At 40.4% G+C, this 22,542-nt stretch overlaps 1 protein-coding gene across 1 annotated transcript in view; it reads left to right on the forward strand.

The window, feature by feature from the left end:
- The window catches only part of ADAMTS3 (ADAM metallopeptidase with thrombospondin type 1 motif 3), a 278,244-nt gene that overhangs the window by 219,479 nt on the left and 36,223 nt on the right, over positions 1 to 22,542 (forward strand). Inside the window, exons 14-15 of the mRNA XM_073590493.1 lie at positions 13,547 to 13,680; positions 13,778 to 13,901. Of these exons, the coding sequence (XP_073446594.1) occupies positions 13,547 to 13,680; positions 13,778 to 13,901 (258 nt within the window). The remainder of the gene's footprint in view (positions 1 to 13,546; positions 13,681 to 13,777; positions 13,902 to 22,542) is intronic.

Here is a 22,542-nt window from a genome sequence, read left to right on the forward strand (position 1 = left end):
TAGTTGTGTCCCCTTGGTAGTTTCAGCTTTCAATAGTTATAAATGGTAAATACTAGCTAATAATATCGTCACATAGGTAAGTAGTTTTCCTATTTCTTTAGAATCTCTATCAATGCCTAATAGCTCTTGATTTTTATGCCGCTACTACTCTGAGAGATGGTTGCACAGTTTAGTTAAAACATAATTCTTCTTTTGGATCCATTTTGTTAGGTTGTGCTTTTCAGAATGGATAGAAAAATGTCACATCTTATGCTCCTGCCAGCGGCCATAACTAAGTAGATGTCTCCCGATATGTTTGGCTTGATTGGAATATAGAGAAGAGTTGGACATACTGTATGTGAATAGACCTATTTCTCTCAGTAGTCTCCCATTAAGACTAATCTGAAAATATTTATCTATTTTACTCATTTATAAAGCATCATTAATTTCTTTAGCACTTTACAGACGTCATCACTGTCTCTCTGGTGTACACAATCTAAATTCCCTATCAGTATGTTGTTGTAGTGTGGGGGAATGTCCTGACAAATACGGGGGAGAACATACACACAATTTACAGATGTTTTCCTTGTTGAGATTTGAACTCAGGACCCCAGAAAGGCTACAGTACTAATCACTGAGCTACAGTAGTGCTCAGGATATTCTAGCTGTCTTGTCAATGAGGGTCTGATAGACCCACATAGAGCAGACAATTCAGCTTTTTTCAAAATACTCCTTTAATTATACAAACTGAATCAGGAGTTACAGTCCCTACAATCAACATTGGGTAGCATTTGAGAATATTAGCTGCTATGCCTATACTACCAAACTTAGTGAAGAAATGAGGTCAAGAGTCTTAGAAGTGTTGAAGCTGCATTATCTTATTACCATATTAATTATACTTTTTTCTGGATGGTAACAGTTTTAATTAAGAAGTTTCAGCTGAAGCATGATGTCTCTACTGGGAAAAAATTATGGAAATTACTTCACCTTCAATAGGAAGAAAAAGGTCTGTAGTGACAAGTATAATAAATGCTGCCTCGAAAGTCAAAATCCCAACTAAAAGCATGTTGGTGGTTCTTCATCAAAACTTTAAGGCTATGTGTCCACATAGCGTTTTAAACTGGACACTCAAAACCGGACTCCTTCCCAGAAAACGCACGTTGTTTCTGCGCGATTTTACCGCGATTATGTTCACGTTTTTGCCACGATTTTCGCGTGCGAAATTCAAGCACTTTCCAAGCGATTTGAAGCATCGCTTGGAAAGTGAGTGACAGGTTGGTCACACTCGTCAAACATAGTGTTTGACAAGTGTGACCAGCTTTTTACTATTGAGGCTGCCTATGCGGCATCAATAGTAAAAGATAGAATGTTAAAAATGATAAAAAAATAAATCGGGGTATATTTACCTTCCGACGTCCCGCGCAGCCTCAGCGACGCTCCGGTTCCCAACGATGCCTTGCGAGACCTGTGGTGACGTTGGTCTCGCGTTGCTATAGTGATCTCACGAGACCGCTAGAGTAACGCGAGACTACATTACAGGTCCTTGCCGCAAGGCATTACTGGGAACGCTGAGGCCCGGGAAGGCTGCGCGTGACGCCGGAAGGTAAATATACCCCGATTTTTTATTTTTTATTCTTTTTTTTACAGGGGTATGGTACCCAGGGCCTGGAGGACAGTCTCCTCTCCTCCACACCGTGGATACCATCCGCACATGAGACGCTTAACTTTGCGCATGGTGGGTATAGCCACATGCGGGAAGTAAGCGGTTCTCATGCATTCCTATGGGTGCGGAATCGCGGCAATTCTTTGCGATTCCGCAAAAAGAATGAGCATGCTGCGTTTTTTTCTGCGATGTGATTCCGCCACAGAAAAAAGCGCAGCATTAGCACAGCATGTGCGTAATGCCATAGGAATGCATGGGGTGCGTTCTGTACGAGTTTTTTAAACGTTTTCGCTCCAAAAATCACGGCAAAAACGCTTAAAAATCGCATCGTGGGCACACAGCCTAAAGGAGTTATCCAACACTGAAACAATGTTTAGCAGCCCTGCATCTTTCTAAATCCTAATGGTGTGTCGTCGCTAGAATTTGGTTCCACTTACTGGTTTCAGCGGTCATCACAAGACCACAAGTATATTATTTGCATAGTTGCAATTTTGCAATCACTGCCGACTGGAATCTCAGCTGCTTCTCGGTAGAAAATATTGAAAATCAATATAGCCATCTGAACAAATAGGTTCCCAAGACGGTCGGCTAGTGAAAAACAGTTGTTACCTATCCACAGGTTAAGTGTTAATTTGCTGATTCGGTGGTTTCTGACTGCTGGGACCGGCATTGATCGCCAGATTAAGGATTTATTTCCTTTTACAAAGTGGCGTGGTAGGTTAATGGGGCTGTAGTGCAGCACTTGGTCAAGCATGGCATCTTTCTAACGTGCCTTGTTCTGCTGATCTTTGCGGGTCCCAGCAGTTGGACCCCCACCGGTCAACAAGTTGTTACTTATCCTCTGGATAGGTGATGGCATGTTTTCACCTGACAACCCCTTTAATTACATTTGTCCCTATAAGAAAGAGTAATGTAACATGTTTTTAGTTTTCTTTGTGGTCATAAAGTCACAACTCCAAACATCTCCCATTCCCAGAGAAAGACATCTAATATTTGCATAAAGCAATGCACTTTTAATTGTGGTTGGAAACTATCCTTGGAAGACCTTGTGCAAATTAAGAGTTGCCAAGATTCCTGTAACATTTTCAGTGCTGATCAGGTGTTTGTATACCATGTACAAAGCAAGCTAGATGGATATAATGTCCTAGAGTCAACAGCATAGCACCATAGATGGGAATTTGGAACAGCTGCCAGAAAACAAAAATACCACAATCTTTAACAAAATACACTAGATGGATGTTATTACCAGTTAGGAACATTAAGAGAAGAGTGCTGAGTGGAACGTTCTTTACAAGAGTCAGTAGATCTTAATATGATGTCAGAGAAAATGAATGTTGATGCCCATGATTAGCCAGCAGAGTTATTTAGAAACTCTCACATGATGATGTTATAACATATGAATCAAATACCAAATTGGCTAACAGAGATTATCTATGCCATGTATAAAAAAATGTAAGAAATTACAAATCTATAGCATATTATGGTACTGTGAGGTCTGTAACAATCTGTTAGTCTAAGTTACGGATACCATTGTAATTTTGTAATTCGTTTTTTACCTAGTTTTTATGGAAATTGTTCACTGTATGGCAAATGAAGAGAAAGCAATAGATAGTATAGCTATCAAAGACAAGTGTAACATTTAAAGGGAATCTATTAAAACTGTCGGAAAAGACATGGAGTGCACATCCAAAAGTCATATGGTAATCTAATGCCGCCAGGCAAAAATTTGCAAAACTGAACATGAGGTACTTAGTGTAACATTCTGATCAGACTGTCTGGAGCCCACTGCCACTTCACGGCGAACCTCTCAGTGGATACCTAACTTTTTCTAGCCTTAAAGGTGTGGTACTGTGGGCCAACCACCACCTAAGCAGCAGTGCACAAGCAAGGCGGGTGACTTGGTGCCTCACAACATCCATGCTGCAAAGCTGAGTCCTCATAACTCCAGACTACACTGCTCCACAGGCACAAAACCACAGCAAGAATGGCCGCCACACACCACCAACACCAACTAATTGGATGTAAAAAACTCACTTACCCCAAGCTCTCAGACTGTGAACTGAGAGCAAATTTTTTTTTCAATTTTGACCAGTGTCACTTTATGAGGTAATAACTCTGGAACACTTCAACGGATCCCAATGATTCTGAGAATGTTTTTTTTTCATCACATATTGTACTTCATGGTAGTGGTAAAATTTTGTTTGGCATAACTTGTTTTTATTTGTGACAATACCGGAAATTTGACAAAAATTTAGAAAATTTCGCTATGCATGTCCCATAGAGTCCGAACTGCATTGAAATGATCAATAGTACTGTTCAACATAGCTTTGAGATATTCCATACTTCGAATATCTTGTATTCGCAACTGGAGTTCAGTTTTCGATGGGGAATGAATCGACTTCCACTTACAAGCTGTACACACTGTGTATGGGATGTATCTGCGAGAGTCTCTGAGACTCACATGGGGACAGTTTGGGAACCTGCTCTAATACCTCTTCCTCCCTTGTGGCAGATCTGGTTTTGAATATTTCTCCATAGTAATGACTTAGGGTTGTTATAATATCTGAGTATTTTGCCCTCTCTTGATAAAAGTCTAACTATATGCGATGATCCCTCCTGCTCCTTAATTATTGATGCCAACAAGTGTCCGCCCTCTCCCCTTCAGTGAAATAGCTTTGCCTTATGAACATATGCCTCTGTGAGGAAAGTGCTAGTATTTCATCTGCCATACTTTTTGGGCTATTTCCCACTGTAGGCTGTTGTCATCAGACACATTTTCTATATAAATCGCCTCACGTGACATGACCTCTTGTTGCAATTCCTGAGATTTCTCTCTGGTTTTATTTTTTATTTCGCTAATTTTCCTTATACATACAGTATACCCCACACATAGGCCTTCATTGTATCCCATATTGTATTATCCTCCACTGTCTCATAATTTAACTTAAAAAATTTCTGGATCAAATCTGACATGGAGCCTTTAAAAGACTGCAACCAACATGGATGCAGTCGCCATAGAGACCTTCCCCCCAGGATGCCATCCCCCACCTGTAGGGGAATGGTCCGAAATATTTCTGGGAATAAAGTCTATTCACTTAATATATCTCAGAATGGCTTCATTCCTGATAGCCAAATCTATGTGGGATAACGAACGGTGGGAAGAGGAGTAGGAAGAGAATTGTTTGACTCCTAGATGACCTACACGCCAGAGGTCCAGCATTCCCGCTACCGATAATAATTAATACAGAGATGTTGGCCTGACATTTTGGTTAGCACTGCAGCCTTGCAGCGCTGGGGTCCCGGGTTCAAATCCCACCAAGGACAACATCTACAAGGAGTTTCTATATTCTCCCCGTGTTTGCGTGGGATACCTCTGAGTACTCCGGTTTCCTCCCACATTCCAAAGACATACTGATAGGGAATTTAGATTGTGAACCCCATCAGGGACAGTGCCAGTAATGTCTGTAAAGCGCCATGGAATTAATGGCGCTATATAAATGAGTAAAATAAATAAATAAAAATAAATATGTTTATTCCGATGCGGATATGCGTTAAAATCTCCCACCACAGTAACAGGGAAATCCGGATAATCATTTGTAAAAGAAAGGATTAACTTCAGCTCCTCTGAGGAGTAAGGAGGGGGGATGTACAAAGCTACTATAATTTTTGTATTATAAATTACACAAGCAATACATTTATATCTACCATGTGCATCAATTTTTGTTGCTTGCCCCATAAATGGGATTTCTTTGTGTGAATGAAATACTTTCCCTACCCACACCCTTTTCATTAAGTGTAATCTATCATTTGTCATATGTGTTTCTCCTAGGCAGACTGTTTCTCCTAGGCAGACTATACCGGACTGGTATTGGCGTAACCAATCAAACATCGCACCTAGCCATCTGACATTCCAGGCCACAATAATAACTAGATACGCCATTCCCATATATAAGATTATACATATCAGCATACATTTAAACGCACAGAAGGAGGAAGTCAATAAACCACCACCAAAAGAGTATAATCCTTTAAAAAATTTAGTTTATTGAATAAAGCATTAAAACATTAGACCTACACTACCTTTCAAAAGTTTAGGGTCATTTTGAAATTTCCTTTATTATTGAAAGAAAAGCAGTTTTTTCCAATGAAGATAACATTAAATGATTCAGAAATACACTCTATACATTGTTAACGTGGTAAATGACTATTCTAGCTGCAAACGTCTGATTTCTAATGCAATGTCTTCATAGGTGTATAGAGACCCATTTCCAACAACCATCACTCCAGTGTTCTTATGGTACTTTGTGTTTGCTAACTGTGTAAGAAGGCTAATGGATGGATTGAAAACCCTTGTGCAAGTATTTTAGCACAGCTGAAAACAGTTTGGTTGATTAGAGAAGCTATAAACCTGACCTTCCTTTGAGCTAGTTGAGAATCTGGAGCTTTACATTTGTTGGTTCCATTAAACTCTCAAAATGGCCAGAAAAAAAACTTTCGTGTGAAACTCGACAGTCTATTCTTGTTCTTAGAAATGAAGGCTATTCCATGCGAGAAGTTGCCAAGAAACTGAAGATTTACTACAACGGTGTGTGCTACTCCCTTAAGAGGAGAGCACAAACAGGCTCTAACCAGAGTAGACAGAGAAGTGGGAGGCCCCGCTGCACAACTGAGCTACAAGACAAGTACATTAGAGTCTGTAGTTTGAGAAATCAACACCTCACAGGTCCTCAACTGGCAGCTTCATTAAATAGTACACGCAAAACGACAGTGTCAACGTCTACAGTGAAGAGGCGACTCCGGGATGCTTGCCTTCAGGGCAGAGTGGCAAAGAAAAAGCCATATCTGAGACTGGCTAATAAAAAGAAAAGATTAATATGGGCAAAAGAACACAGACATTGGACAGAGGAAGATTGGAAAAAAGTGTTATGGACAGACGAATCCAAGTTTGAGGTGCTTGGATCACACTGAAAAACATTTGTGAGATGCAGATCAACTGAAAAGATGCTGGAAGAGTGCCTGACACCATCTGTCAAGCATGGTGGAGGTAATGTGATGGTCTGGGGTTGCTTTGGTGCTGGTAAAGTGGAAGATTTATACAAGCTAAAAGGGATTTTTAATAGGGAAGGCTATCACTCCATTTTGCAATGCCATGCCATACCCTGTGGACAGCGCTTGATTGGAGCCATTTTCATCCTATAACAGAACAGTGACCCAAAGTACACCTCCAAATTATGCAAGAACTATTTTGTGAAGAAGCAGGCAGCTGGTATTCTATCTGTAATGGAGTGGCCAGTGCAGTCACCAGATCTCAACCCCATTGAGCTGTTGTGGGAGCAGCTTGACCATATGGTACGCAAAAAGTGCCCATCAAGCCAAACCAACTTGTGGGAGGGGCTTCTGGAAGCATGGGGTGAAATTTCTCCAGATTACCTCAGCAAATTAACTGCTAGAACGCCAAAGGTCTGCAATGCTGTAAATGCTGCAAAGGGAACATTCTCTGATGAAAGCAAAGTTTGAAGGAGAAAATTATTATTTCAAATAAAAATCTTTTTTTCGAACCTTGTCAATGTCTGTACTAGATTTGAAATTCATTTCGCAACTCATTTGATTAATAAAAAAATGAGTTTTCATGTAAAACACAAAATTGTCTGGATGACCCCAATCTTTTGAATGGTAGTGTAGAAGTACAAAACTACTGGACACAAACCCACAGGGACAGGTGTTACCAATGCTGGACATAATACATATAATATCCAATAATCAGATAAATTAATAGCTTAATATCTCATCATTAGCATAAAATACAAAAATAGAAAGTGCCAAGTGCAAATTCGAAAATAAATTTAAGCCATAATCAGATAAAAATAAATAAAGCAGCCAACCACAACATGTAAAACTGCTATATAATGATGCTGACTCAGCGTATAGTCCTAAATATAGCAGATGGCAAATAGAGCTTGTCAATTTAAACACTACCAGCAAAATGCATGAAAAATATACTGTGCAGGCAAAGAAGGAATAAAGGAAAACACACCCTAAAAAGTGCAAAGTGCCATAAAAATTGCTGATCTAGCATATAATCCTGAAACAGATGGCAAAAAACCTATCAATTGAAACAGGTACAAAAAACTAGCAGCAAAAAGGAATGAACAGTGCAAGCCAAAGATAGTATCATGCGATTCAAGTGAAATGCTGTGCTGAACCACAACTGGGCTAAATAAGCCCGACAAAAAAAGTAACATATCTGACATGAACTTACTGAAATAGATGTGGTAACAGATGTCCCCGCCGCCTCAACGCATATTTCGTAAAGAACTTTTAGCCCCAAGTTTTTAATTTTTCTAAGGGCTATTAGGAAAACGTCAACCTCAGTTGTTTTGCAATTTCTCCTGAGTAGAGTTGAGCGACTTTGGTCGGATCGGGTTTCATGAAACAAAATTTGTTTCAGATGAAACTGGTCCGACAAGGTAAAAAAAAAGTCGGAGTTTCGTCCGAAACCTGACCCCAATGCAAGTCAATGGGGAATAAAGTCGGCATAGAGTGGATGAATGTCATCCGCTCAATGCCGACTTTTATTTCCCATTGACTTGCATTGGGGTCAGGTTTCAGACGAAACTCCGACTTTTTTTGCCCAAGTCAGACCAGTTTCATCTGAAACAAATTTTGTTTCATGAAACCCGATCCGACCAAAGTCGCTCAACTCTACTCCTGAGTGCCCCAATTACCTATGTATTCGGTAAATACTTTTCAGGCACAGTGCAAATATCAAAGGGGAAGGAGTGTCATATTGTGCAGATTTGTCTGTCAGGATTTGTGAGTGCCATGACCCACTGGAAGAGTTTCTAAGGTGCCAGAACAGCAGAACCCCTCTGTAAGTGACCCTATTTTACAAACTATGGGTGCAGTGATCATATTGAAACCACAATTGTGGTGCAGAATTTTATACCATTGGGCCATGTCGAAAAATTAATTACATTTTTGCCACAAAAAATTTTTTAGCCCCAGACTTTACATTTTCACATGGGAAAATGAGTAAAATTGGCAAAAAAAACCTGTCACACAATTTCTGTTGACCGTGGCAATACCCCATATGTGGCTATACAGTACGGCTTAGCGACATGGTGAGAGTCTGGAGGAAAGGAGCGCTATTTAACTCTTGGAGGACAAATTATTGTAAAATTGTTTGAGGAGTCCATATACACAGCCCTTAAGTGCAAAAAGAGCAGAATCCTGTCTCTAGTGACCCCTTTTGCATATTACACCCTTCAAGGAATTTATATAGTGACAATTTTAACTCCATGGGTGATTTCCAGAAAAAAGCAGCAGTGAATATTGCCGAGTGAAAGTTGCAAATCTGCCAGTGTAGTGCCCATACATTGCAGCGCTCAGTATGTTGTAGTGCCAATACATTGTGACCAGCTCATTCTTCTGGAGACATGGACCCTGTAAATTATGTAGGCTCTCATCATTGCAGAAATGTCTAACATGTGGATGCTAAATGTGGTTTAGGCACACTGTGAGGCTTAGAAGGAGAGGGGCATTTGGATTTGGGAGCACAAAATTCACTGGATTTCTTTTGAGAGGTGAGGAGCCATAGCGCTTTTCAAGAGACTTTGTGCTAACAGCAGTGTGGAAGCCCCCCAATATTTCCATTAACAGATGACGGACTTGTTTATTTTGTGGATTGAGTTGATGCTTGTTGGGAACATTTTACATCTTGCCTGAGCATTTACATCGGGGGTTTCCATCTAAGTTTTGTGACACAACAGCGATCTCACCAGCTGATCGCTGCAAGAAACCTCTGGACATTTCTTTCGTCGCTGATCTCCTGCTGGCCAGCATGCATCGCTGCGTCCCTTGGATACCCGATGTGTACGTTAGTTACCAGCTCCCTGCATCAGCGCGCTGGTAACTAACGAACACAGCGACGCCGCGCGCTCGGCTGATCGATGGTGAAGCTGTCTGTGTGACAGCTCACTAGCGATCACATAGCGACTTACCAGTGATCCTGACACGTTGATATCGTTGTCGGGATCGCTGGTAAGTCACTATGTGTAACTCCAGCTTTAGTCTCTGAATGAGGTGAATCGATAATAATAATCTTTATTTTTATATAGCGCTAACATATTCCGCAGCGCTTTACAATTTGCACATATTTTCATCACTGTCCCTGATTGGGCTCACAATCTAAATTCCGTATCAGTATGTCTTTGGAGTGTGGGAGGAAACCGGAGTAACCGGAGGAAACCCACGCAAACACGGGAAGAATATACAAACTCCTTGCAGATGTTGTCCTTGGTGGGATTCGAACCCAGGACTCCAGCTAACCACTGAACTACCTTGCTGCCCCGATGAAACCATGGGTCCATTCACTACAAAGAGGCAGCAGAGTTACTCTAAACTCCATCTTTACTCTGTTTTGCACTATCCTTCTTTTTAGACGTGCTCAAAACTGTGGTCGACGGCACTTTTATGAATGCTTAAAAAGACGGATACCAATGGATTGCAGGCCAGACAACGTCCAATGTCTCCATCTGCCTCATTATAGGGAATCTTTCGTTTGTGGGTATAATCTGAATCATGAATTTCAGTGATTTTCACAGATACCATGGTGTAAGCGCTCAGAGTAGAGTGCAGAATAAATGTGAACCGAGCCTTACTGAGATCTTTGGGAGGCAGAATGAACAAATCAGTAGCAGATGAAGAATTGGTTTTATTTATTTTTTACTTGATAAGGCGATTTTATTCTTTTGGTTGATGCGAGTACAGCGATGTTGGATTTTTATTTTTTGTTTGGCTGCTGTAACACACTAAAATGTTTTTTATTGCAAAAACAAGTTTTTTCATCTCCATATTTTGTAATTTTTAACTTTCCTATATTTCTGCCAACAGAGTCATGTGAGGGCTTGTTTCTCGCTGGACGAGTTGGAATTTTTATTTGTTCCATTTTGGGCACAAACATTTTTTGATCACTTTCTATTCTGATTTTTTTGGAGGCAGAATAAACAAAATTCATTAAATTAGGACCTGTTTTTTTTAATGCCATTCACAATGTGATAAACATAATACAACAATTTTATATGTAAGGTCAGTAAGATAATAGCAATACCACATTTACATAATTTTTTTATGTTTTGCTGCTTTTACACAATAAAAACTATTTTATAGAAAAAATATTTATTCTGAGAGCTATAACTTTTATTTCTTTGCTGGAAGAACTGTCTGTCTGCTTGTTTTTTGCAGGACAAGATGAAGTTTTCAGCTATACCATTTTTATTTCCATTTGACTTTTTGATTGCGTTTTATTTCACTTTATGTTCAATAGTATGATAAAAAAGCATGGTTTTAATTTTTTACAATGTTCACTGAAGCAGTTAAGATTGTGTGACATTGTTATTGGTTGGGTTGTTCCGGATGCGATGATACCAAATATGTGTACTTTTTTTGTATATATTTTTTACATAAATATGTGTATTTATTGGTATATTTTTTTTATTTCTTTTGTTCTTTATTTTGTGATTTTTTTTTTAAAAGTTTTACAATTTTTTTTAACTTTTTTACTTAGTCTCTCTGTGAGACTAGCAGTGCAATGCATTACATATGTCAGTGCTCTGCTGACAGAAACCTCTTAGACCAGGGTTTCCGAAAGGAGCCACCCCTTGGCTGGGTCCTTCCCTGGAGGAAGATCTGGCTAGTCCCGTGTTTGAGACTCTTAAATGAGGCTCCACGGACTTTATTTGTATATTCGTCTTTCTCCCCCAAGACTGATCATTCATTTTCAAAATTCTCAATTCCCAGGTAAAATCTTTATTCAGTAAATACAGATGTTAACATTACTGAGAGGAGATAACAGTTGGTGCTCATACAGTTCTATGTAGAGGGGAGGTGGTATGAGCTCTGCATTTAGCTCTTCCTCTTATATCTTCTTTATATAGGAAATGGCATTTGTTACTTATGAGATTCTATCAAGAAACAAGGGAAAAAAGTGATCCAACGTCCACAATTAATTATCAAACAATAAATATTAGGAGACCATGCGATTTTTATCTATCTCTATAGCTTCAAAGTGGTCGATAATTAAAGGTTGCATGATATTCTGTATGTCTTTATATAATCCTTCTATTCACATGTATTATAGGCATGCATTTTAATCCTAGCTAGAGGCAGAGGATTCATTCTACCCTTCACCTCTCCATAGAATTTTATCAGTAGCCACTAATATCTTACACATAAAAACATACCTGACGGCACCACCAAATAAATATGGGATCAACCAATAACACAGAGGTAGAGAAGCTAAAGGCAGAGCTCCTCCCACTTTCCATCTACATAGAATCTCATTAGCAGCTATTTCAGTAATATAATAATCTGTCTTCACTAAATAGAGATTTTACCTGGGAATTCAGTTTGTTTTTTTTTAAATAAATGATCACTTCAGGAAGAGAAAATCAGATTTCCCTGATGCATACATGCAACATAGTGGCTACGAAAGGCAAGCAGTGCAAAGGTTTTATTGAAAGCTAATTACAAAAATTAATTTTACCTAAAAATACATGCATTTAATTAAGAAAAAAAATATTACCAGAGTGAGTCAACCCTTTAAATCTGAGACGTTTGCCAGTAAGACATTTTTAAACTTAAAGAGTAACTATTTACAAGCAGACTCAGGAGACAGGAACGCACAACTTCTAGCTCAGCGCCCTTGCAGCCCGGCGTACAGGTTCAATAGAAAACATAGGCTACTCTTTAAAGGAGTGTTCTCAAGTTTGAAAGTTATCCCCTATAACTTTCTGTTAGCTGGGTTATTAAACCGCTGGGACCCCCACCAATACCCAGATCCTTCAGAGCCCCATGTGAATGTATATGCGCACTGCTGCTCTGCTCATTCTTAATGGGACCACAAGAGATTGCCGAGAGCTGCACTTGGCTGGTTTTGGCAAACCCATGAGAATGAATGGAGCCCCATTGTACATGATGGACCACTGCTCTATTCACATGGGGCTCTTCAGAAATGGTGGCGGAAAGGGGCAGCAGTTGGACCCTGAGGGATCGGGAAGTTATACCCAGTACCATAGATGGGATATCTTCCAAACTTGAGAATACCCCTTAAAGGGAACCTGTCACCCCATTTTTTGAGTAGCAGCTGCCGACACCGCCATCTGGGGCTTATCTACAGCATTCTGTAATGCTGTAGATAAGGCCCCGATGTAACCTGAAACATAAGAAAAATGATTTATATTATACTCACTGGGGGGCGGTCCGGTCTTGGTCCGATGGGTGTTGCAGTCCAGTGCCTCCCATCTTCTAACGGTGACGTCCTCTCTTTTGCTGCCTGTCGTGGCTCCGGCGCAGGTGCACTGCTCTGCCCTGTTGAGGGCAGAGCAGAATACTGCATTGCGCAGGCACCGGACCTCTCCCGATGCCTGCGCACTGCAGGACTCTGCCCTGCCCTCAACATGGCAGAGCAGTGCACCTCCACAGGAGCGACGACAAACAGCAAAGAAGAGGACGTCACCGTTACAGGATGGGAGGCGCCAGACCGGACCGCGACACCCATCGGACCAAAAGTTATAATATAACTCATTTTTCTTATCTTTCAGGTTACATTGGGGGCTTATCTACAGCATTACAGAATGCTGTAGATAAGACCCTGATGGTTGTGCCGGCAGCTGATACTGGAAAAATGGGGTAACAAATTCCCTTTAAAGTAGCATCTGATCAATGAAAGCATGGAAAGTGTTGGTGGCATTGGCAGGAAGACATTGTAAACTGTAATCTGTTATTTTTGGTGAACAGTTTTACTTTTTTATTTTATTTTTTCCTTTTATATATCTTTTAGGATAACTCTTTTTTCATTAATAACCTTTAATAAAATAATTGTACCGTGTTGTTTGTTTTTTCTAGCCAATAAAAGATGCCAGTTGTACTGTCAATCCAAACAGACGGGAGACGTAGCCTCAATGAAGCAGCTTGCACATGATGGCACCCGCTGCTCCTACAAGGATACACATAGCATTTGTGTCAGAGGAGAGTGTGTTGTAAGTTATATTGTTACAATTTATGCCAAATAAGACTTGAAAGTTTTCTTAAATTTTGAATAAGAAAACTAATTTTTTAGATTTTTATGTCTTGTAGAAAGTTGGCTGTGATAAGGAAATTGGTTCCAATAAAGTGGAAGATAAGTGTGGTGTCTGCGGAGGCGATAATTCCCATTGTCGAACTGTCAAAGGAACATTTACAAGGACTCCAAAAAAACCCGGTACAGTAATTATTCCATTTAAGTGTGGATTTTTTATTTAGTTGCTTAAAAGCTATGTACAACCAATTTTTTATAAAGAGTTTAGAAAATAAATTGAGCAACTTTGCAATGTCTTTTTCTGAAGAATGTTAATAATTTTGTGTACACATTTGACATGCCAAATTAGGTATTTCCTTGGTTACAGAATTGAAACAGACGCATGTTTTTTAAGGTGTCCTTTCTTACATTTCCCCCCTTTTCTAATTTTTGTGGGTTAATAGGAATAATAGGTTGAAGAAAAGAAATTAATGCCTTAGGATCTGACTACACAGGTATTATTTGTAGTCTGTAACCATGGAAACACAGTTTTGCGTCGAGGCTGTAAAAGGGCTTTGTAAAGTTGCTTCATTTTTAGAGCAATAAAAATCTGTACAAAGCTAAATATAGCAATTTTCTGTGTAATATCTGCTTTGACAGTTTTGTGAAAATCTCTTGTTAGAGTATTATTCCTGAATTTGTAACAATATAAATTGAAATGTGTATTTATGTCTCTGTACTATTTCTTATTGTGAATTATGGCCCCAAAATAGGAAATGTGATTGACAAAATCAAATCAACATTTTTTTCTTGTTTATCTACTTAAAAACTCTACTGCTTCCTTGAACCCATGAGGAAGCTGCTATTGCTGGATCTTGTGTGTCTGTATATAGTGTTTCACATCTATAATACCCCTCCAGTTTCTTACTGAACCCAATAGTTTAATCCCTCATATGCCACAGTGATTAATGTCAGCAGCACATGAGATGTTTTTTGAGAGGGAGAGTACTCCCTCTGTCAGCCTATTGGCATAACCCGAACACTGTTCTTACCAAGGGGTCAATACTGCGGGCCCAGAGCTGAGGGTGGTGCGGCTGTCTTGCGGTGTGCAGTGGTGGTACGGCAGTGAATGGTGGCCAAGCGGCGGCCGCATATATTGGCCGCCATTCTTCTTTTCGGGTCTGGCTTCTGGCTTATCAGTCAGCACAGATGGAGGAAAGCCAAGATCTTCATCCGCGCCTGCCTCTACGCGATGTCTGTAGGAAAATAGCCACGGATGCAGCGCAGGAGCAGATGGAGCTCTCGGCCCAGCCTCAATGATGTCACTGCTGGTCAATGATGCTGTGCTTGCAGCAGCTCATTCACCAGTGGTTCTCAGCCTGGACGGTCGCATCTTGGCACCGTCCAGGTTGAAAATTGTTTTTCCCCCAGACATGGATTACGGCATGGGACAGAACGACAGACAGGTATGGTATATTGTTTTTTTTTTTTTAATTTTAGTTTTCTTACAGGAGAAGGAGGGCTTCGGTGGAATTAGGCATTAGGTGAGTATAACTGTGTTTGTTATTTTTAAGTAAAAAAAGGAAAAACTGTGTTTAGTCTTATTAATATAAAGGACTTTATTCTGGCTGTGTCTTTATTTACCATGTAATTGTAGGATTAGTAATGGAGAGGTGTCTTATAGACACCTCTCCATTACTAAGCCATGGGCTTGATGTCACCTGACAATACAAAGGTGATATCAATCACACAAATATGAACCTCACTTGCTACCGCTACAGTGCAGGCTGCTATTTTTAGGCTGAGGGGGTCTATATCAATGGCCCATTACCAGCCTGAGAATACCAGCCCCCAGCTGTGAGCTTTAGCAAGGCTGGCTGTCAAAAATGGGGGGGACCCCATGCCATGTTTTTAAATTATTTATTTGAATAATTAAAAATAAGGTATGGGGACCCCTCTATTCTTGATAACCTGCCTTTCTGAAGCTGACAGCTGAGGGTTGCAGCCCCCAGCTGTGAGTTTTGCCTGACTCCAGGTTTTTCATTCATTTATTTAGTTATATCTCAGGCGGCCGGTGAGGAATACCCCCATCATCTGCTCCTGCTGTCACTGTAATTAGCGGCAGCAGGTGTAGGTTGATGGGAGTAATAGTCCAAAAAGCGACCACCTGCTCTCATTGTTCTGACTTGAATATGACGATCGCCGGCAGAGCAGGGGAGAATGATGAGAGCCATCTTCAGCACCTGGAGCCTGGGAACAGCGCTTACTGTAGTGCTTCTTCCCCGGCGCCGATGCGTGTCACATGGATGACATCTATGTATGTCCTCTGTGTGCACATGTGCGGGATGTTTTGCCACCCGTGCTGATGGTAAAAAACGAACATGTCAGCTTGTGGGGCACACTGACACACGGTCCGTGGAAACACACTGACATGTGCAGAGAAATGAATGGGTCTACGTGTGTCATTGTCTCCGGTATGGGTGCGTGTGAAAACTGTCACCACACGTACCCAAACTTCCACCTGATGAAGAAGGTTTAACCATTGAAACGCGTTGTGGTTTAACACCATTATCCTTGTCTTGGTCTCATTTCCAGCTCTCCTAGGACCATTATCATTTTCTTCTGCATTATCTATCCTCTTAGGAGGTTAATGGCTGGAGCTGCAGTGGACCTGCTTCTCTTTTATTTTCCTGCTGCCCTCACAGCGCTCCCCAGTAACCGCTGTCTCCCTGTATCTTACCACATGTACCCGAGACATGGATGTGTGAAAGAGGCCTAAAGCTGAGGAGGGAGAGAAGAGCGATTCTCCTCCTCCTCTGCAAGGATGGATAGTGATTGGTGGAGGGAACTGTTGCTGAACTGCCTCCACCAATCACATATCTGTCCCTGCACACTGTTTAATGTTGCAATTACGGTACTCACAAGTCCCAGATCCTTTTAGGAAAGGTGAGCAAACAACTGCCATCATTCTTCACAATATACTGTATTAATGTGTATATTCTGAAGGATTATGGGGGTTCTAGCCATATTTAGTGTAAATATACACTGTGATGTAGTGTCCAAATGTGACTACCATTTGGGTTTGGATCATTAGCTTACTATTATGTTAGAGCTCTCAATTTCTTTACAACAGAGATCCTTCTGTGTACTATCAGTTTTAAGACCGATTTCAAACTAACATCATGAGTTCTGTTTTCACAGGGACCATGAATGGATATTATGGATTCATTTTGATATATGTTGTATCAGATTTTATTGACTTTTAATAGGTTTCTCAGACAGATTATTGACAAAGGGCCTACTACAGGCAACAGAACCCGGACAGAACAGATTTTAGACACTAGGGCAAACAGAGCTCAATTGCATGCATTTTTGTAGCATATGTCTACCATTATGACAGGACAGAACATATATTGCACCTGTCTAGAAGCCAGCTCCAAAAGTTAAGAGCCATCAATGACACACTCTTAATTCACCATAGTACTATGTTCACATAAAATAACTATGGATGCTTCCTAATTCATGAAAACTCAGATTAGTTTAAGACGGAAAGAGAAATATTTTACCTCTCTTAATTGAGAACAGAATGTTCCCCATTTAACAGCAGGTCCCAGCAGTTCCACCAGTCATCATCACCTCCTTCAGGTCCCAATCCGGTAGATGAAAGTCACGATAACTCAAAGATTTTGGCATAACTGGCAACTGTATGATGTATCTGATGTGTATGGGGGCTTTCTGATTCTCCCACTTCCGATGGAGTCTGAAAGTGTCCTTCTCCTCCTTTTCCATTAAAAACAAACAAATGCTAGGATAAGTCAATTGCTCATGTGTTTGGGGGTATCGGAAGAGATAAATAGTTTGGACAGCAATTATCTCATGTGCAGCTTCACCTTCCTGTCATAACAGGGAAAGGTGGGAACACAGAACACTTGATGTAGCATATATCCATCACCAACATTTTCTCCTTAATTTTGTAGAGTCAAGTACAAAAACATTCCATTCTTCACCCCACCATTCACCTTAGGCATGGCTATCATTTTCTATATGGAAAATGTATACACAGATTTCATCTGGAGGCCTCAACTCTCAAAAATTGCTGTTTAGCACTATCTAAGAAAAAGGTTTAGCAGTGGCTATACATGCATGTGGTTCTCTCCATTGAAGTTTAAGAAAGTCGGTGTCTTGGATGTCTTTATAGCTCCCTTCGCTTTATGGGAGGGCAGCATGCATGTGAGACCACTTCTCCTATATACATCTTAGATAGAAGGTCAGGTGGACCTGATAACCGAGCTCACCTCCCCTTTAGTCTTTATACTCACTGCCCGAATGTTCCAACAATGCGGCCTCTCTTGGCATCAATATAAGCTATATAATCCACATTAAGTTTGCTCTTCACAGCTTTTTGTTGCAGAAGAGTTTACATTCAATCAATCTGTTCTTAGAAAAAATGTGTCTGAGATATAGGATTAAATGAATCAGTTCTCACTATTACATTTATTTTTTAATATAAAAAATTAGCCCTAGCTTATAACACTCTGCAGCACATTGGTCACCATGGTTAAACATACTAGTAATTACCTAACTTTAGCCTGAAAAATCTGCTTTGTTAGAGCAACATCATTTCTTAGTGGTTTGTGTTAGCCTTATTTTTGCCAAGTTTGACATTTAAAGGAAACTCCATGAATAAATTATGAAATTTTAATGTGGATAAAAGGGAATTTCCCCCAAAAATACAGATGAATGGTCTGCACATGTTAAGTTATATAACTTACTAGATGAGGGCCCGATGCTATCGCATCTGGAGGGCAGTGACATCACGATGGGGGCAGCCCTGTGGCGCTGGAGGTGGCGGCTGTCTCTCCCCCCTCCACCGTGCTGTCCGTGTAGTCTCAGCCGGCAGGAAAGACGGTGGTTTGCGGCCTGTGCTGGAGATGGGGTGTGGCTCCACCAGAGGGTGCCCACGCCCCATCTCCAGCACAAGTCGCGGTCTTTCCTGTCGGCTGTGACTGCACAGCGGGGTCCGACGTGTGTAGTTAGACGGTGGCGGGTCCGGCAGCGGGTCCTGGTGGCGATCCGGCGGCGGGTCCAGTGCAGGGTCCTGGCGGTGGCGGGTGGGGTCCGGCATGGGTGTCCCGGCAGTGTCCCGCTGGTGGTACTGCGCAAGGGCCTGGTACCACCAGCGGTTACCATATTGGAATACCCATCACTTGGGTATTCCAAAATGGCGGTCAGCGTACTTCCGGTGCGACGCGGTGGATTGTGGGATTCGAGGACATCCGGACGGAAGTGGAAGACGGACAATTTTAGGCAAGTATATAATAGATAGCTAGGGTGGATTCACATGATTTGATCACTATAGGGTTCCAAAATCAATGTGCTTTTGCCATGTTTTTTTAATTGCATAGTTCTTGCTGAAATTGCGGCAGAAAGAGTACTGTTACCCCATCATGTGAAACCAACCAGTCTAGTCTTATTATGCCCGCTGTCACATACCTCTGCCCACTTCTCTGTATACACCTCAGAGAATGGCGGACTTAGTTATTAAAATTTGTAGACTCAGCTGTAATCACAAACTGACAACAGAAATGGTCTCCTGTGTGAGGCACAGGTTTAGTTGTGAGGGATGCTGGCTAGCAGAGGAACGGGGCATGTGGCATGATAGGACTATATTAGGATAATTTAATGGTAAGTTTACTATCTGGCAAAACACCATTATGCAGTCAGCAATGTGAGTTTTGAATAGTTATATTAAATCATTCCTGGCAACAGTCATTAAACAGTGTCATCGGCCTCTTTCAACAGGAAAACAATTAAGCAAGCGGTGCCAAAAAGAAATCAAGTTACTGGAAAATGAAATTTGCAAGTATCTTCTAATCACATTATTTCATTGACTATTACTTCTATGACATAGCTTATTATTGTAGCTATAAATATATTTGTAATAGTTCTACTGAAGGCATTCACATTGCATGGGGTTACATTAAAGGACAATCCTTCCCCAAATTGGATAGAACTTTCTCACCTCAATGTTCTGTTTACTGCTGTGCTTGGCTATGGTGTTTACCTGCTGGGTAGTTGTTCTTCTCGTTTGTAGCAAATGCACTGGTCATCAGTGTTATATGTTTTTAGACAGACAATGGTTGAGAGTGGTGGTCAACTTTGACCTAATGTTTTCCATGCTCTTGCTTCAGGATAGTAAGACCAGTGGCCCAACTGTTGAGGTATGATCCTCCAATCAATCTCAGCCATTGCAGACCAAATTTTGGTGAAGAAAAGTTTCTTTTAATGTACCTAAGTGATATGTATCAAAAATATGGTTTGCGACTCATTTTGGAACTGGTAGTGCATTTGAGATCTATATTGGATGCAAGTAGGGCTTCTTGGTTTTGACTGTGAAACTAGGAGGGCTGGTGAAACTGAATCTCTACCTCTTACCATTGTAATTTTTAGCTCCCAAATCATGTTCCCAGTCATTTTTAGTGTACCTTTATAGTGCTTGAACTATTTTTAGTACAGAATTCTAAATCTCCTACATAAATACATTTTAAAGATAACGTGCTAGTTGTAGCCACAATTAGAAGGAGCACTGGTGCTCATTGCATTATTACATTGTCTAAGAGTCTGCATTAAGTTCCCAAGCTCCTTCAAATGGCATCTAGCTTAGTAAATGTTACATGTCATTGTACAGGAGCATTTGGCACCCTGTATAAGAAAAATTTAATTTGTCATATAGATATATTTACACCATATTTAATTAAAGATCAAAATGGTGTACAAATGATGAAATTCACTTTACAGAGTACTGTCTTAGAATTGTCTTCAGTCTTATACTCTCATTCACCGACAGAGTTTACAGGGGAGAAAATGTGCTATTTAGTTTTGGCTAAAACTGTCTGTCATGTCAATTAATTGCACTGTCACAACTGAGCTGAATTGAAGCCTGGCAGCTACAAGAACGATGGTAGAGTACAAAAATATTTGGAGAGAGCTCAGAAGTGTTTCTTAGTTCCAAGCTTGACACTTACTTTCCAGTTTGTCTGTCAACGTACAGGTATATTAGGTGCCAACTTAACAGCTGATACTTGGTTTCTCTAGGATTAGACACTCATCATATTACTATTGAACTACCTGCTATGTGATAATTAATAGATTGCCTTTGACTAAGCATTTTGTTGACCTGCTCAGCTACAGAGTCATAATATGTTGTTGTGACGCGAGTCACTATAGTAAATAATAGTCCCAGAAGTGGAGAAGAAAAAACTTCAATGACAGATAATAAAACTATGTATTACTTACTGAAAGTAAAGGTAGATCAAACAATATGAGGTCGGGTCCAGAAAATGGCGCAGCACGACAAAGGCAAGTCAGACGAAATCCAATACACGAGCCGAGGTCAAGAAAGCCAGAGAGACAAAACAGTTTACAGGGAGCAGGCACAAGAGAAGTCAAATCACAAGCTAAGGATCTGAGTCCAGGAAAAAATCAAGTCAAACAGGGTCAGGCACAGAGCACAGAGGGATCACTGTTACAGACAACAGCAAGTGTACCATTGACACAGAGTGAAGGAGCTAGCATGCTTAAGTAGAGGACTAATCAAGGAAAGTCAGCACAGCTTATGCAGCACAAACTCAGCACAACCCCTAAACAAAGTAACTTATCAGGCAGAAACAGAGTGGAGGTCGTGACAGTGGTGCTGTCCCTATGCTTGAATTGAAAAGTGACATCTGTGAATTGTAAGAATAAATTGGCTTATGCTATTAAAAGGTTTGTCCAGTCTAGAAAACCCATTTTCATATGTCCCATTAGGGAATTCAGAGCTAATGTTAGAAGATTCCCTAATCAGGATCCTTATATTTTGGCCAAATTTTCCAGATATTCAAAATGGCACTTCTTAATCTAGAGATCTTTCTTCTGTCCTGCATTACAAAAACCACTCATTGCTTTGAATGGCACTGTATAATGTTTAATTTCTCCAGTGGTGGTGCTGCAGAAAGCTGCACAGTAAATGGCAAGTTTCCCTGCAGATTAAACTGATTACTTGGAGTCTCAGCAGGGAAAATTTTGGTCAGCTCATTAATAAAGGATTGTTTGAACATGGAACTCATTTATGTCTTATGTGTTTTTTCAAAAATAGTCATAAGTCTACAAATGTTATAGTCAATATTTCTTCATGCTCATGATTCCATTTTTAATGGGTGGCCCACTTACTTTGGCACTGGACCTCCAGCTATGGACAATATTACCTCTGTATACATCTGTGACATTATTCTTTCCTTCCTATGACGGAAGACTGAAACGGCTATACTGATACACAAAGTAGCTAATCTATCAAAGTATCTATCCCATCAGTCAAATTATTGATCTACCTGTCTGACATTACATCTATGTCAGAATTTTTTGTTTGAACATTGTATTATCCAGCATATCATTGGTCCCAAAAAGGCTGTGTGATTGCACATTGACTTAATTTCTGGAGCTGACATCACTGATAGCAAAATCAGGATATTTTGGATGTAAATACAGTAGATAATTTTTTTTCTAATTAAGCATTAACCAGCGTGCTGTCCTACAAGTATCGCATTCTTATAAAGTCAAATAGAAGTCTCCGAGATGGGATAATTTTAGTTTGTTTGCCGCAAGACTTCTACATGAATGAGATTGTATAAAGAAAATATTAAACTTTGCAATTATTTCATTAGTGCAAATTTAAAGGGAATCTGTCACCTCATTTTTGGCCTATAAGCTGCGGCCACCGCCATCGGGGGCTTATGTACAACATTCTGTAATGCTGTAGATAAGCCCCCGATGTAACCTGAAAGATAAGAAAAATAAGTTAGATTATACT

Source organism: Dendrobates tinctorius, unplaced genomic scaffold (genome assembly GCF_039654945.1).
Source record: "Dendrobates tinctorius isolate UK_male_01 unplaced genomic scaffold, ASM3965494v1 ptg000011l, whole genome shotgun sequence".
Taxonomy (NCBI): Eukaryota; Metazoa; Chordata; class Amphibia; order Anura; family Dendrobatidae; genus Dendrobates; species Dendrobates tinctorius.